The 12,593-nt window shown below is 50.4% G+C and overlaps 2 protein-coding genes across 2 annotated transcripts in view; one reads left to right on the forward strand and one right to left on the reverse strand.

Moving 5' to 3' along the window:
* LOC142024740 (uncharacterized) overlaps window positions 1-12,593 on the reverse strand; it is a 372,768-nt gene that overhangs the window by 277,931 nt on the left and 82,244 nt on the right. The gene's annotated exons all lie outside the window — the stretch shown is intronic.
* The window catches only part of LOC142024748 (uncharacterized), a 184,485-nt gene continuing 176,369 nt past the window's right edge, over window positions 4,478-12,593 (forward strand). Inside the window, exon 1 of the mRNA XM_075016933.1 lies at window positions 4,478-4,894. Coding sequence (XP_074873034.1) covers window positions 4,478-4,894 — 417 coding nt within the window. The remainder of the gene's footprint in view (window positions 4,895-12,593) is intronic.

Here is a 12,593-nt window from a genome sequence, read left to right on the forward strand (position 1 = left end):
TGCACCTCCTGTTTGGCGGTAGCTGATGGCAGGGTGGATAGGGGTTTCATAACCTTGTGAGGGGTCTCTTGAAGGCTAAGGCTGAGGGATAGACCATTCACACTAGCCCCTATACTTTGGTGTCTGCTAGGTGCTCTGGATGGCTGTCAGCTTGTCTGCCACGTCCACTGGGTTTTGGTTCCCTATGAGAATGTCATCTATATACTGGTACTGGGAAGTGTTAGGCTGGGGGGCAGCTGCACCAGGGCGTGAGCCAAAAGGGCATGTGCGATGGTGAGGCTATGGCAATGCCCCTGGGGAAGCCGTGTGAAAGACCAGCGGCCTTCCCAAGTAAAAGCAAAGCATCCTGGTTCTCGAGGTGAATGGGGCACTGAAAGAACATGGTTTTGATACCCAGGGTGGCCATCCACTTGTGTCCAGCCAATCGTATATCATTTAAAAGTTCTGTGGCCACTGGAACAGCTGCATGCCAGGGTCCCGAGGTCTCACTGACAGTCCGATAATCAATAGTGAGGCGCCATTCACCATTGGCCTTGCACATCAACCAAACAGGGCTATTAAAGGGTGAATGCAGAGGCACCAGAATTCTGTTCCTGAAGGGCCGTAATTAACCGAGTGACTGCCTGGCGGGCCTGTGGGTGCATGGGATACTGTCAGCAGGAAACAATCTGTGACATCGGGGGTAAGCAGGGTGCTATGGCCAGGGGTCACATTTGTGCCTCGGGGGGTGGGGGAGTTACTCCCAGACTTCATTTCTGTCCCGTTTGGTCCTGGAAGGTTTGGCCCTGGAGCAGGTTAATCCCCAGGATATTGGAATTACCCAGGGCCCTTGGGCCCCGAACCCCCCCGCCGTTGGGAATATGACATTGGACACAGTCCACCGGCAAGCGAGCCGGTTGCCCGGTGACCCCCACTATAGAAAGGTGCATTTGGGGAAGGGGACCCGGCCACAAGGTGCAATTTAACATGGAAATCTGTGCCCCGGTAGCTATTAGGCACATGAAGGTCACTTGACTGTTAATTATCAGAGGAGTAGCTGTGTTAGTCTGGATCTGTAACAGCAACGAAGGGGCCTGTGGCACCTCATAGACGAACAGAAAAGTTTTGAGCATGAGCTTTCGTGAGCACATACTCACTGCATCAGATGCTGGTCATGGAAATCTGCAGGGCCAGGTATCAATAAGCCAGAGCAAGGGTGGGGATAACAAGGTTAGCCCAGTCAGGCAGGGTGAGGCTCACTGCCAGCAGCTGATCTGGAGGTGTGAACACCAAGGCAGGGGAAGCATGGTGACCTGCACTTCCGGATCGGGAGTCCTGAAAAGCCGAATTCACAGGGCCACCACTCTGGACCTGGCGGATCCCACCCGGCTCTCCTAGGTGAGGTTTTTAGCAGCCTCTAATTTAGGCCAAGGGTAGGAGATGCCACCTGTCTGTGACCCAGGGTCCTCAGGGTCACTGGGCCCAGGGCCCTGGGCTGGGGGTGGGTACACATTTTGGTGAGGGCAGTTGGCTATTGAAAGCAAAATGGAGGTGGGCAGGCAATGAAGCGCCTCCTTTGGGATGCCCAGGGCTAGGCAGGCCTTCCAGGCCTCCATGCCTTTTGGGTCAGGGCAACACCCCATCTTTCCCCCACTTCGGTGCCCCATTGGGTCGGTGGGACAGCTTTACCCACCCGGACAGGCACTGGGCAGTTGGGCCAACCTCCTTTAGGGAGGAAAAGGGGTAATGCTGCCAGTACTTGCTGCAGCATGATAGCCCAGGGCACTACCCGCTGCATCACTGGTGAGGGTGCTGCCCATAGCCATACGGTGTGATTTAGTGACCCCCAGGGGCACCCTTAACTAGGGGGCCCCAAGCGTCCTCGGATGGATTTACAGGCTCCAGGGTCCACAGCCGGATGTTCCAGGGCCTGGTTCATCAACAGGTGGGCCATGGTCTGCTCTAGGATTTTGGGCTGTCCCAAGTGTGGGTCAATTTTCCCCAGGCTTCCCTAGGCACCTGGGCACAGACGTAAGCCAAGGCAGCAGCCATAAGGCTGCGACTGCCCTCAGGAGCCTCCAGTCAGATGCCAGGGCCCAGGTCGCTGGAGCTGACCTTGGTGGGACTAAGGGTAACAGACTGAGCCCCGCTATCGGCCAGGTGGGCAAGCCAGGAAACATAATCGCTTTGGGGAGTCTCCCGAAAGCGATCGCTAAGCCGCACCATTTCAGTAGGAGAAAAGGCGCGGGAGGCAGCCCGACAATTTCCTCCCTGGGGTCCCACATCAGGCTTTATGACGGGGCGGACCCAGGCTGCCCCAGTCTCAGGGTACGGGAAATCTGGGTCGGGGCCCACCCACGATCTCCTGACTCCCCTTTCGCCAGCTCACCAGGGTCTGGCTCATTCCAAATGTCCCCAGTCATCTGGGTCTGCATAAAGGGCCCTGCGGACCTTGGCATTGGACAGCCCCCAGGCTACTGCCTCCTGGTGAGCAGCCAGCTCAGACTGGGCTTGACTGATGAGTCCGGGAACAGCCGCCGCTCGAATGTTTCAACATTTTGCCACAAAGATCGCGCACAAGCAGTGGCCAGTGCGGCAGTTTGCTCCACATCGGCCAGTTGCTGCCACAATTGGGCGCTCTCATTCTCCTTAGCAGCCAGCTGTTCCCGGGGGAGGAGGTGGCAGGCGCCCAGGAGAAACAAACAGGGCCCCTTCTGGGCAGATTGAATCACCCCTGCGAGGGCTGCAGCTGAGACCACCCTGTCAGTGACAGAGGCGGAGGGCCATGCCACAGGGGACAACTTAATTTAAACTGCCAAGTGGATGTCCCCTGCCCCTCCCGGCCCCTCTGGGTGGCCTCCCTGCGCCCTCCCCCGCAGGCACCAGCACCCCTGGCAGTGACTCCCCACACCTGAAACTGGCCCCTTTCCCACAACACCCTCCAGGGCTCTGACCTCAGCAGAGAGGTATATTTTAACAGAGCCTTTCCTTTACCGTGTCGCTTTGTAGCTCCCTGTATTATCCCCTTTCTTTTAATGAGAGCTTTGTACCGCTTTGTATCTAACTCCAGATTGTACCTCAGGCTCCATTTGGAGGGATATGCTGAGCTGTATTAGCCTGTCAGCCTTGTGTTGTGTGTGCGAATGGGTGTGTGTGAGACGCATCTGGCAGTGTGAGTGTGGGCGCTTAGAGAGTTACCCTCTGGAGCTGCCTGTCTGGACAACAAAGACTCAGAGGCTGAGGAACAATGAGAACTGGACTCTACAGCAGTGACCCACCCGGAGAGGAAGATTAAGCCCCATCCGTAGGTGATGAGTCAAGTCACACAGAAATCTGAGGCCGTGGGAAAGGATCAAACCCATCTGCCATTGCCTGGTGACTCATTGTGCCTGGGGCAGTGGGACAGAACCAGAACTGTGGACTAAAGTCTTTAAAAGCCGTGTGCCCCACGACAGGGCTGGGTTCCTCTTCTCGTCTCCTCAGCGTCGGAGCATTGATCTGGATCAACAGAACCTGGCTCCCCGCTCACCTCTAATCCCTCTGGCCAATGGATTAGAGTGAGCGACCCTCAGTAACTGTGAGCAACCACAAGATGCTGCATGTGTGTGTGTGTGTGTAAACTACATATGTTACATGCATGCAATGCAGTGGTGCTGCACGCTCAATAAATGCACTGTTCTTGCCTTGTCCCTCTAAAAAGGTCCATGTGTTTCTTATAAGTACAACAGGGTCCATCCTCCTTGGCCTCCAAACCCACCCCACACCTCCAGGCTTTATCCGCCTCAGCATTCAGCCCCAAATCCAGCCCTTTCCCCAGGCCTTACCCCCCATCCTGCACACCTGCACCCACATCTCCAGGCTCAACCCATCTCAGCCCCAGACCCATCCCTAGGACTAACCCATTGGTGGTGCCGGCTGGGGAGCCTACACCAGGCAGCCATGTGCGCCCAGTGGAGGGACGGCTGGCGTGGAGGTGTTCTGCTGGCAGGAGGGAACCGAGCCACGTCCACCAGAGGGGTGTGGCCATTGGGTAGCAGGGCAAGTGAGGGGCTCCCTGCAGATCCCTGCCCTGCCCCCGCTGAAATAATGGAGCTCAATCAGCTGGTTTAACAGCTGGAGCCCTCCCGCCGCCCTGCTGGACCTTAAACCAATTCAGTCGAGTACTACGGTTTCAGCAGCAGCAGGCCCGGGAGCCACCCAAGAGTCAGATATTGGAGAAGGATTTTCTCAAACAGCCCTTATTTTCACTGCGCGGTATCCCGGGTTCCTTCCACAGATACTGTTTGGGGAGCACTGCTCCAACAGGTGTATTCCGGCTGCCCATGAGCGCTTAGGCCAGTCAATGAGCTCGTGGGAGTCCCAGGGCCCCGGTGTTACCGTGAGCTCCTCCCAGCCCAGCAAACAGCCTGAGTCAGATCCAGGCAGGGAAACACCCACTCGCTGCAGCGCATGAGCTCAGGGAAGCGAAACCAACCCTGTTCCCAGCCCAGAGGGAGCCATGGCTGCAGGGAGCCCCCTGCAAAGTCTCCAGGAAGAAGCCACATGTCCCGTCTGTCTGGAGTATTTCACAGCCCCGGTCACTCTGGAGTGTGGGCACAACTTCTGCAGAGCCTGCATCAGCCAGTGCTGGGAGGGACCCGACCCAGCCGCCTCCTGCCCTCAGTGCAGAGAGACTGTGCAGCAGAGACACCTCCGGCCCAACAGGCAGCTGGCAAACATGGCAGAACTCGTCAAACGGCTGAGTTTGCAGGCAGCGAAGGGAGCAGGCTGGGACGGGGTGTGTGGGGAGCACCAAGAGGCTCTGAAGCTGTTCTGTGAAGAGGATCAAACCCTCATCTGTCTGATCTGCAGAGAGTCCCGGGCTCACCGCGCTCACACTGTGGTTCCCATCCAGGAGGCTGCCCAGGAGTACAAGGTACAGAGCTGCTGTCCAGGCTGATGGGTAATAACTTTGCGTTTTACTGACAAGTCAATGGCACCATTCCGGTGTGTGCAGCCTTCAGGGCCTGAAAGTTGCTGTACAAATTAGTGATGCTCCAGCCTGGCAAAAAGGCAACAAAGGAAGTTTTTAAGTTTGTCTTGTGAGGGACACCCCTCCCCCCTGTGCTGCATGGAATCACAGAATCCCAGTGCTGGAGGGGACCTCAGGAGGTCATCTAGTCCAACCCCCCTGCTTCAAGCAGGATCAACCCCCACTAAGTCATCCCAGTCAGGACCTTGTCCAGCCAGGACTTATAAACTTCAAGGGATGGAGAAACCACCACCTCTCAAGGCAATGGGCTAGAAAATGGAAAATGGGCTGTGACTATAAATCTGTATAACTTAGAGATGTTTTGAACAAAAGATGTTTTTATACCACTTACATTTAATGTTCTAACCTGCTGAATTTGTGTATTTTTATGTGTAGTTGGACATACGCCGTGTGTGCTTGTTTAGAGTTAAAGGTGCTAATAACAGCCATTGCTGGAGATTCTGGGTAGTAACAGAGAGGGAGCCGTGTTAGTCTGTATTCTAACAAAACAAACCAGCAGTCCAGTAGCACTTTAAAGCCTAAGAAAATAATTTATTAGGTGATGACCTTGTGTAGGACAGAGCCACTTCTTCAGATCTACCAAATCTCCAGTCCAGACCCAGCTATATACTGCAGAGGTCCAAAAAAAATTGCAATGGAAACTGACAAATCAAATACATGAACTGAAGGAGGTGGATGAGGGACAGGGGATATCAAGTGTTTTGCCGATTATATTTAATATGCTAACCTGCTGAATGCGTAATTGTTGTGTGTAGTTGGAAATAGTGTAGTGGGCACTAACGATGCTGCGAGGTGTGACGCTGAGCAGGTCAAGAGTGACTACAGGGCTCTGGGAGCACGGGTGAGGGAGTTTGGGGCGCAGGCGGCATTCTCCTCAAGCCTGCCTGTCAGTGGTAGGGGCCCAGGCAGAAACAGTTGCATCCCAGAGATGAATGCCTGGCTTCGAAGATGGTGTCGCCAGGAAGGCTTTGGTTTCCTTGACCACGGGATGCTATTCCAGGAAGGACTGCTAGGCAGAGATAGCGCTCCCCTTTCAAGGAGGGGAAAGACCGTTATGTGGACACCGACTGGCTAACCTAGGCCGCGTCTACATGTGCACGCTACTTCGAAGTAGCGGCGCCAACTTCGAAATAGCGCCCGTCACAGCTACACGCGTCGGGCGCTATTTCGAAGTTGAAATCGACGTTAGGCGGCGAGACGTCAAAGTCGCTAACCCCATGAGGGGATGGGAATAGCGCCCTAATTCGAAGTTGAACGTTGAAGTAGGGACTGTGTAGACGATTTGCGTCCCACAACATCGAAATAGTGGGGTCCGCCATGGCGGCCATCAGCTGGGGGGTTGAGAGACGCTCTCTCTCCAGCCCCTGCGGGGCTCTATGGTCATCGTGTGCAGCAGCCCTTAGCCCAGGGCTTCTGGCTGCTGCTGCTGCAGCTGGGGATCTATGCTGCATGCACAGGGTCTGCAACCAGTTGTTGGCTCTGTGGATCTTGTGTTGTTTAGTGCAACTGTGTCTGGGAGGGGCCCTTTAAGGGAGCGGCTGGCTGTTGAGTCCGCCCTGTGACCCTGTCTGCAGCTGTGCCTGGCACCCTTATTTCGATGTGTGCTACTGTGGCGTGTAGACGTTCCCTCGCAGCGCCTATTTCGATGTGGTGCTGCGCAACGTCGAAGTTGCCGGCCCTGGAGGACGTGTAGATGCTGTTCATCGAAATAGCCTATTTCGATGTCGCTGCATCAAAATAAGCTATTTCGATGTAGCGTGCACGTGTAGACGTAGCCCTAGTGAGGAAGGCTTTAAACTAGGTTTGACAGGGGCAGGGGAGCAAAGTCCACAAGTAAGTGGAGAACATGGAAACCTGGGAGATGGGTCAGAAATGGGAGGGAGCATGGGCCAGGGCAAAAACAGTAAAAAGAGGGCCAGGGCAAAACAGGGAGCCAAGATCAAATCGATATCTTAGATGCCGATATACAAATGCAAGAAGTACGGGTAATAAGCAGGAAGAACTGGAAGTGCTAATAAATAAGTACAACTGCGACATTGTTGGCATCACAGAAACTTGGTGGAATAACACATATGATTGGTGTGTTGGTATTGAAGGGTACAGCCTGCTTAGGAAGGATAGACAGGGAAGAAAGGGGGGCGGTGTTGCATATATATTAAAAATATACACACTTGGACTGAGGTGGAGATGGATGTAGGAGATGGACGTGTTGAGAGTCTCTGGGTTGGACTAAGAGGGGTAAAAAACAAGGGTGATGTCCCACTAGGGATCTACTACAGGCTGCCTACCCAGGTGGAAGAGGTGGATGAGGCTTTTTTTAAACAACTAACCAAGTCATGCAGGGCCCAAGATTTGGTGGTGATGGCGGATTTCAACTATCCAAATATATGTTGGGAAACTAATACAGCGGGGCACAGACTGTCCAGTAAGTTCTTGGACTGCACTGGAGACAATTTTTTATTCCAAAAGGTTGAAAAAGCGTCTCGATTTGATTTTAAAAAAAGGGAGGAATTGGTTGAGAATTTGAAGGAGGAAGGCAACGGGTGAAAGTGATCATGAAATCATAGAGTTCACAATTCTAAGGAAGGGTAGAACAGAAAGCAGCAAAATAGAGACAATGGATTTCAGGAGGGCAGATTTTGGTAAACTCAGAGAGCTGGTAGGTAAGGTCCCATGGGAAGAAAAACTGAGGGGAAAAACATCTAGGGAGACAAGTATCAGAGAGGAGCAGGGTTAGTCTGTAGCTTTGAGAACAACAGGAAGTCTTGTGGCGCCTTATAAACTAACACATATTTTGGAGCATAAGCTTTCGTGGGCAAAGACCCACTTCATCAGATGCATGAAACAGGGGATGGTTTCAGAGGGGTATTTAAAGAGTGGGGTCCTAATAAGAGGGAGGGCCAGAGCTGACAAGGTCTATTCAGCAAGGTGGAAATGGCCCAGTATCAACAGTACTTATCAAAAGAGATAAAAACAAGTCAGATCAGACAGGGGGATGTGAGCCATTGTCAGCGTCCAATCAGGAGCTATCAACACCCAGAGCAGAGAAACTCTCTTTGTAAGCTGCGAGCCACTCCCAGTCTCTGTTTAATCCATGGTTAATGGAGTCAAATTTGCAAATAAATTGCAGCTCCGAGTTCTCTCTCCATTTGATTTCTGAAATTTTTTTTGTTTCAGAACTGTCACCCTTAAATCTGCCACTGAAGCCGCGTCTACACGTGCACACTACTTCGAAGTAGCGGCACTAACTTCGAAATAGCGCCCGTCGCGGCTACACGTGTTGGGCGCTATTTCGATGTTAACATCGACATTAGGCGGTGAGACGTCGAAGTCGCTAACCCCATGAGGGGATAGGAATAGCGCCCTACTTCGATGTTCAACGTCGAAGTAGGGACCGTGTAGACGATCCGCGTCCCGCAACATCGAAATAGCGGGGTCTGCCATGGCGGCCATCAGCTGAGGGGTTGAGATACGCTGTCTCTCCAGCCCATGCGGGGCTCCATGGTCACCGTGTGCAGCAGCCCTTAGCCCAGGGCTTCTGGCTGCTGCTGCGGCAGCTGGGGATCCATGCTGCATGCACAGGGTCTGCAACCAGTTGTTGGCTCTGTGGATCTTGCGTTGTTTAGTGCAACTGTGTCTGGGAGGGGCCCTTTAAGGGAGCGGCTTGCTGCTGAGTCCGCCCTGTGACCCTGTCTGCAGCTGTGCCTGGCACCCTTATTTCGATGTGTGCTACTTTGGCGTGTAGATGTTCCCTTGCAGCGCCTATTTCGATGTGGTGCTGCGCAACGTCGATGTTGAACGTCGACATTGCCAGCCCTGGAGGACATGTAGACGTTATTCATCGAAATAGCGTATTTCGATGTCGCTACATCGAAATAAGCTACTTTGATGTAGGCTTCACGTGTAGATGTAGCTTGAGTGTCCAGGGAGATTGAAATGCTCTCCCACAGGCTTCTGTACATGACCGTTCCTGCTGTCTGATTTATGTCCATTTATTGTTTTACATAGAGACTGTCCAGTTTGGCCAATGTAAATTGCAGTGGGGCATTCCTGGCACATGATGGCATATATTATATTAGCAGATGTGCAAGTAAAGGAGCCCCTGATGGTATAGTTGATGTTAGGTCCTGTGATGATGTCACTGGTGTAGAGATGTGAGCAGAGTTGGCAGCGAGGACTGTTACAGGGGCTGGTTCCAGGCCTAGAGTCTCTGGTTTGTGATTTGTAGTGGCTGGTGAGGATTTCTTTAAGGTTGGCAGGCTGTCTGTAGAGTTGGCAGTTTTTCAAAGGGACATTATTAAGGGCCCAAAAGCAAGCTATCCCGCTGCGTAGGAAAGATAGAAAATATGGCAAAAGACCGCCTTGGCTTAACCAGGAGATCTCGCACGATCTCGAAACATGAAAGGAATCACATAAAAATGGAAACAAGGACAAATTACAAAGGATGAATATAGGCAAACAGCACAAGAATGCAGGAGAAAGGTTAGAAAGGCTAAGGCACAAAATGAGCTCAAACTAGCTACAGGCATTAAGGGAAACAAGAAGGCCTTTTATAAATACATTAGAAACAAGAGGAAGACCAGGGATAGGGTGGGGCCATTGCTCAGTGAGGAGAGAGAAACAGTAACAGGGAACTTGGAAATGGCAGAGATGCTCAATGACTTTGTTTTGGTCTTCACTGAGAAGTCTGATGAAGGAATGCCTGACATAGTGAATGCTCGTGGGAAAGGGGTAGGGTTAGAAGGTGAAATAAAAAAAGAACAAGTTAAAAATCACTTAGGAAAATTAGATGTCTGCAGGTCACCAGGGCCTGATGAAATGCATCCTAGAATACTCAAGGAGCTGATAGAGGAGGTAGCTGAGCCTTTAGCTATCATCTTTGGAAAATCATGGAAGACAGGAGAGATTCCAGAAGACTAGAAAAGGGCAAATCTAGTGTCCATCTATAAAAAGGGGAATAAGAATAACCCAGGAAACTACAGGCCAGTCAGCTTAACTTCTGTGCCAGGAAAGATAATGGAGCAGGTCATTAAAGAAATCATCTGCAAGCAATTGGAAGGTGGTTAGGTGATAGGGGACAGCGAGCACGGGTTTGTAACGAACAAATCATGTCAAACCAATCTGATAGCTTTCTTTGATAGGATAATGAGCCTTGTGGATAGGGGAGAAGCGGTAGGTGTGGTATACCTAGACTTTAGTAAAGCATTTGATACGGTCTCGCATGATATTCTTACCAATAAACTACGCAAATACAACAGATTAAACTACTATAAGGTGGGTGCATAACTGGCTGGATAACCCTAATCAGAGAGTAGTTGTTAATGGTTCTCAATCCTGCTGGAAAAGTAGAACAAGTGGGGTTCTGCAGGGGTCTGTGTTAGGACCGGTTCTGTTCAATATCTTCATCAATGATTTAGATATTGGCATAGAAAGTACACTTATTAAGTCTGCAGATGATACCAAGCTGGGAGGGGTTTCAACTGCTTTGGAAGACAGGGTCATAATTCAAAATGATCTGGATAAACTGGAGAAATGGTCTGAGGTAAACAGGATGAAGTTTAATAAGGACAAATGCAAAATGTTCCACTTGGGAAGGAACAATCAGTTTCACACGTACAGAATGGGGTTTTTCAAAGGGACATTATTAAAGGCCCAAAAGCAAGCTATCTCGCTGCATAGGAAAGATAGAAAAAGTAGACCACAAGCTAAATATGTCAACAGTGTGATGCTGTTGAAAAAAAAAAAAAAAAAAAAAGTGAACATGATTCTGGGATGCATTAACAAGTGTGTTGTGAACAAGACAGGAGAAGTCATTCTTCTGCTCTACTCTGCTGGTTAGGCCTCAGCTGGAGTATTGTGTCCAGTTCTGGGCACCTCAGTTCAAGAAAGATGTGGAGAAATTAGAGAGGGTCCGAAAAAGAGCAACAAGAATGATTAAAGGTCTAGAGAACGTGACCTATGAAGAAAGGCTGAAAGAACTGGGCTTGTTTAGTTTGGAAAAGAGAAGATTGAGGGAGGACATGATAGCGGTTTTCGGGTATCTGAAAGAGTGTCATAAACAGGAGGGAGAAAACTTGTTCTTCTTGGCCTCTGAGGCTAGAACAAGAGGCAATGGACTTAAACTGCAGCAAGGGAGGTTTAGGTTGAACATTAGGAAATAGTTCCTAACTGTCAGGGTGGTCAAACACTGGAGTAAATTGCCAATGGAGGTTGTGGAATCTCCATCGCTGGAGATATTAAGGAACAGGTTACATAGATGTCTATCAGGGATGTTTTAGACAGTACTTGGTCTTGCCGTGAGGGCAGGGGCCTGGACTCGATGGCCTCTCGAGGTCCCTTCCAGTTCTAGTATTCTATGATTCTATGAAATACGCCGTGTGTGCTTATTTAGAGTCAAAGGTGCTGATAGCAGCCATTGCTGGAGATTCTGGAGTTATTTTCCTAATAATTGATCTATTAACCTGAGGGATTAAAAGCAGCTTTTTTGTTCTGTAGGTCTGGGAGGTGGTTGTGTCCAAAATCACCAACAACAACCACGGGCTCAGTGCCTGTTGGTGTACGATGCCTCCCTCACTATTTCCTTCCATCTTTCCCTGTCTAGTGTGAGTGGCTTAGTTTCTGTGGACTAGCTCCACACCAATCTACTGTATCATCTGCCCATTCTCTGTTGGCTCTGCCTCTCCTATTCCAACTGTCCATTGGCCTGAATACCGGCTCTTGATTTTTTGTTTGTCGTTCATTCGGCAAATATGCCCGAATTGCTGTAACTTGCGTTGTATAACCTTCTGCAGCAAGTTCTCTTTTGGCTGTATCTTCCTATGTAATTCCTCATTGGTGACCTTACACAGCCATCCTGTTCCTAGGAACTTTCTATAACAGCTCCTTGAGAACACCAATATTCTTCTCTTTGAATCTGTCGTTACCACCCATGTCTTACATCTGTACAACATGCTGCTGAATGCACATTTTCAAGATGCTCAGCTTTGCTTCTAAGCTTTGCTTTTGAAGATCTTATCCATCGCCTTCCAGCTCACTCTTGCTTTCGCTATTCTAGTCACTATTTCCTTCTTACAGTCTAGATCATATGTTATGTTGCTCCCCAGATGTGTGAACTTCTCTACATTCTCTAGTTCAATCCCATCTACACTTACCTTCCTTCCTATTTCCTTATCTCCAAATACCAGTGTTTTTGTGCTATCAATGTTCATAATCAGTCTGTACCGCTTCCTTTTCTCATTTAGCATCTGCACCATTTTCACTAGCTTCTCCTCATCTTCCTCAACGATAATTATGTCTTCCACAAACCTCAAGTTGTTAATTCTTATCCCGTGCACAGACATCCCTTCTACCTCTTCCTTGAACTTGTCCATCACTCTCTCTGGATGCGTGATGAAGATACTTGGCGATATCGGATCTCCTTGTCTCATACCTCTACTTGTTCTAACCAACTTCCCAACTCCCCACACATTCTCACCACTGCCCTCCGCATTGTCATCGATATCCTTCAACAACCGTATGAGTCTGCTCTCCAATCTGTATGACCAGAACACCGCCCAAGTCACTTTCTGATCTCCACTGCCAA

The sequence above is a fragment of the Carettochelys insculpta genome, chromosome 22 (assembly GCF_033958435.1).
Source record: "Carettochelys insculpta isolate YL-2023 chromosome 22, ASM3395843v1, whole genome shotgun sequence".
Taxonomy (NCBI): domain Eukaryota; kingdom Metazoa; phylum Chordata; order Testudines; family Carettochelyidae; genus Carettochelys; species Carettochelys insculpta.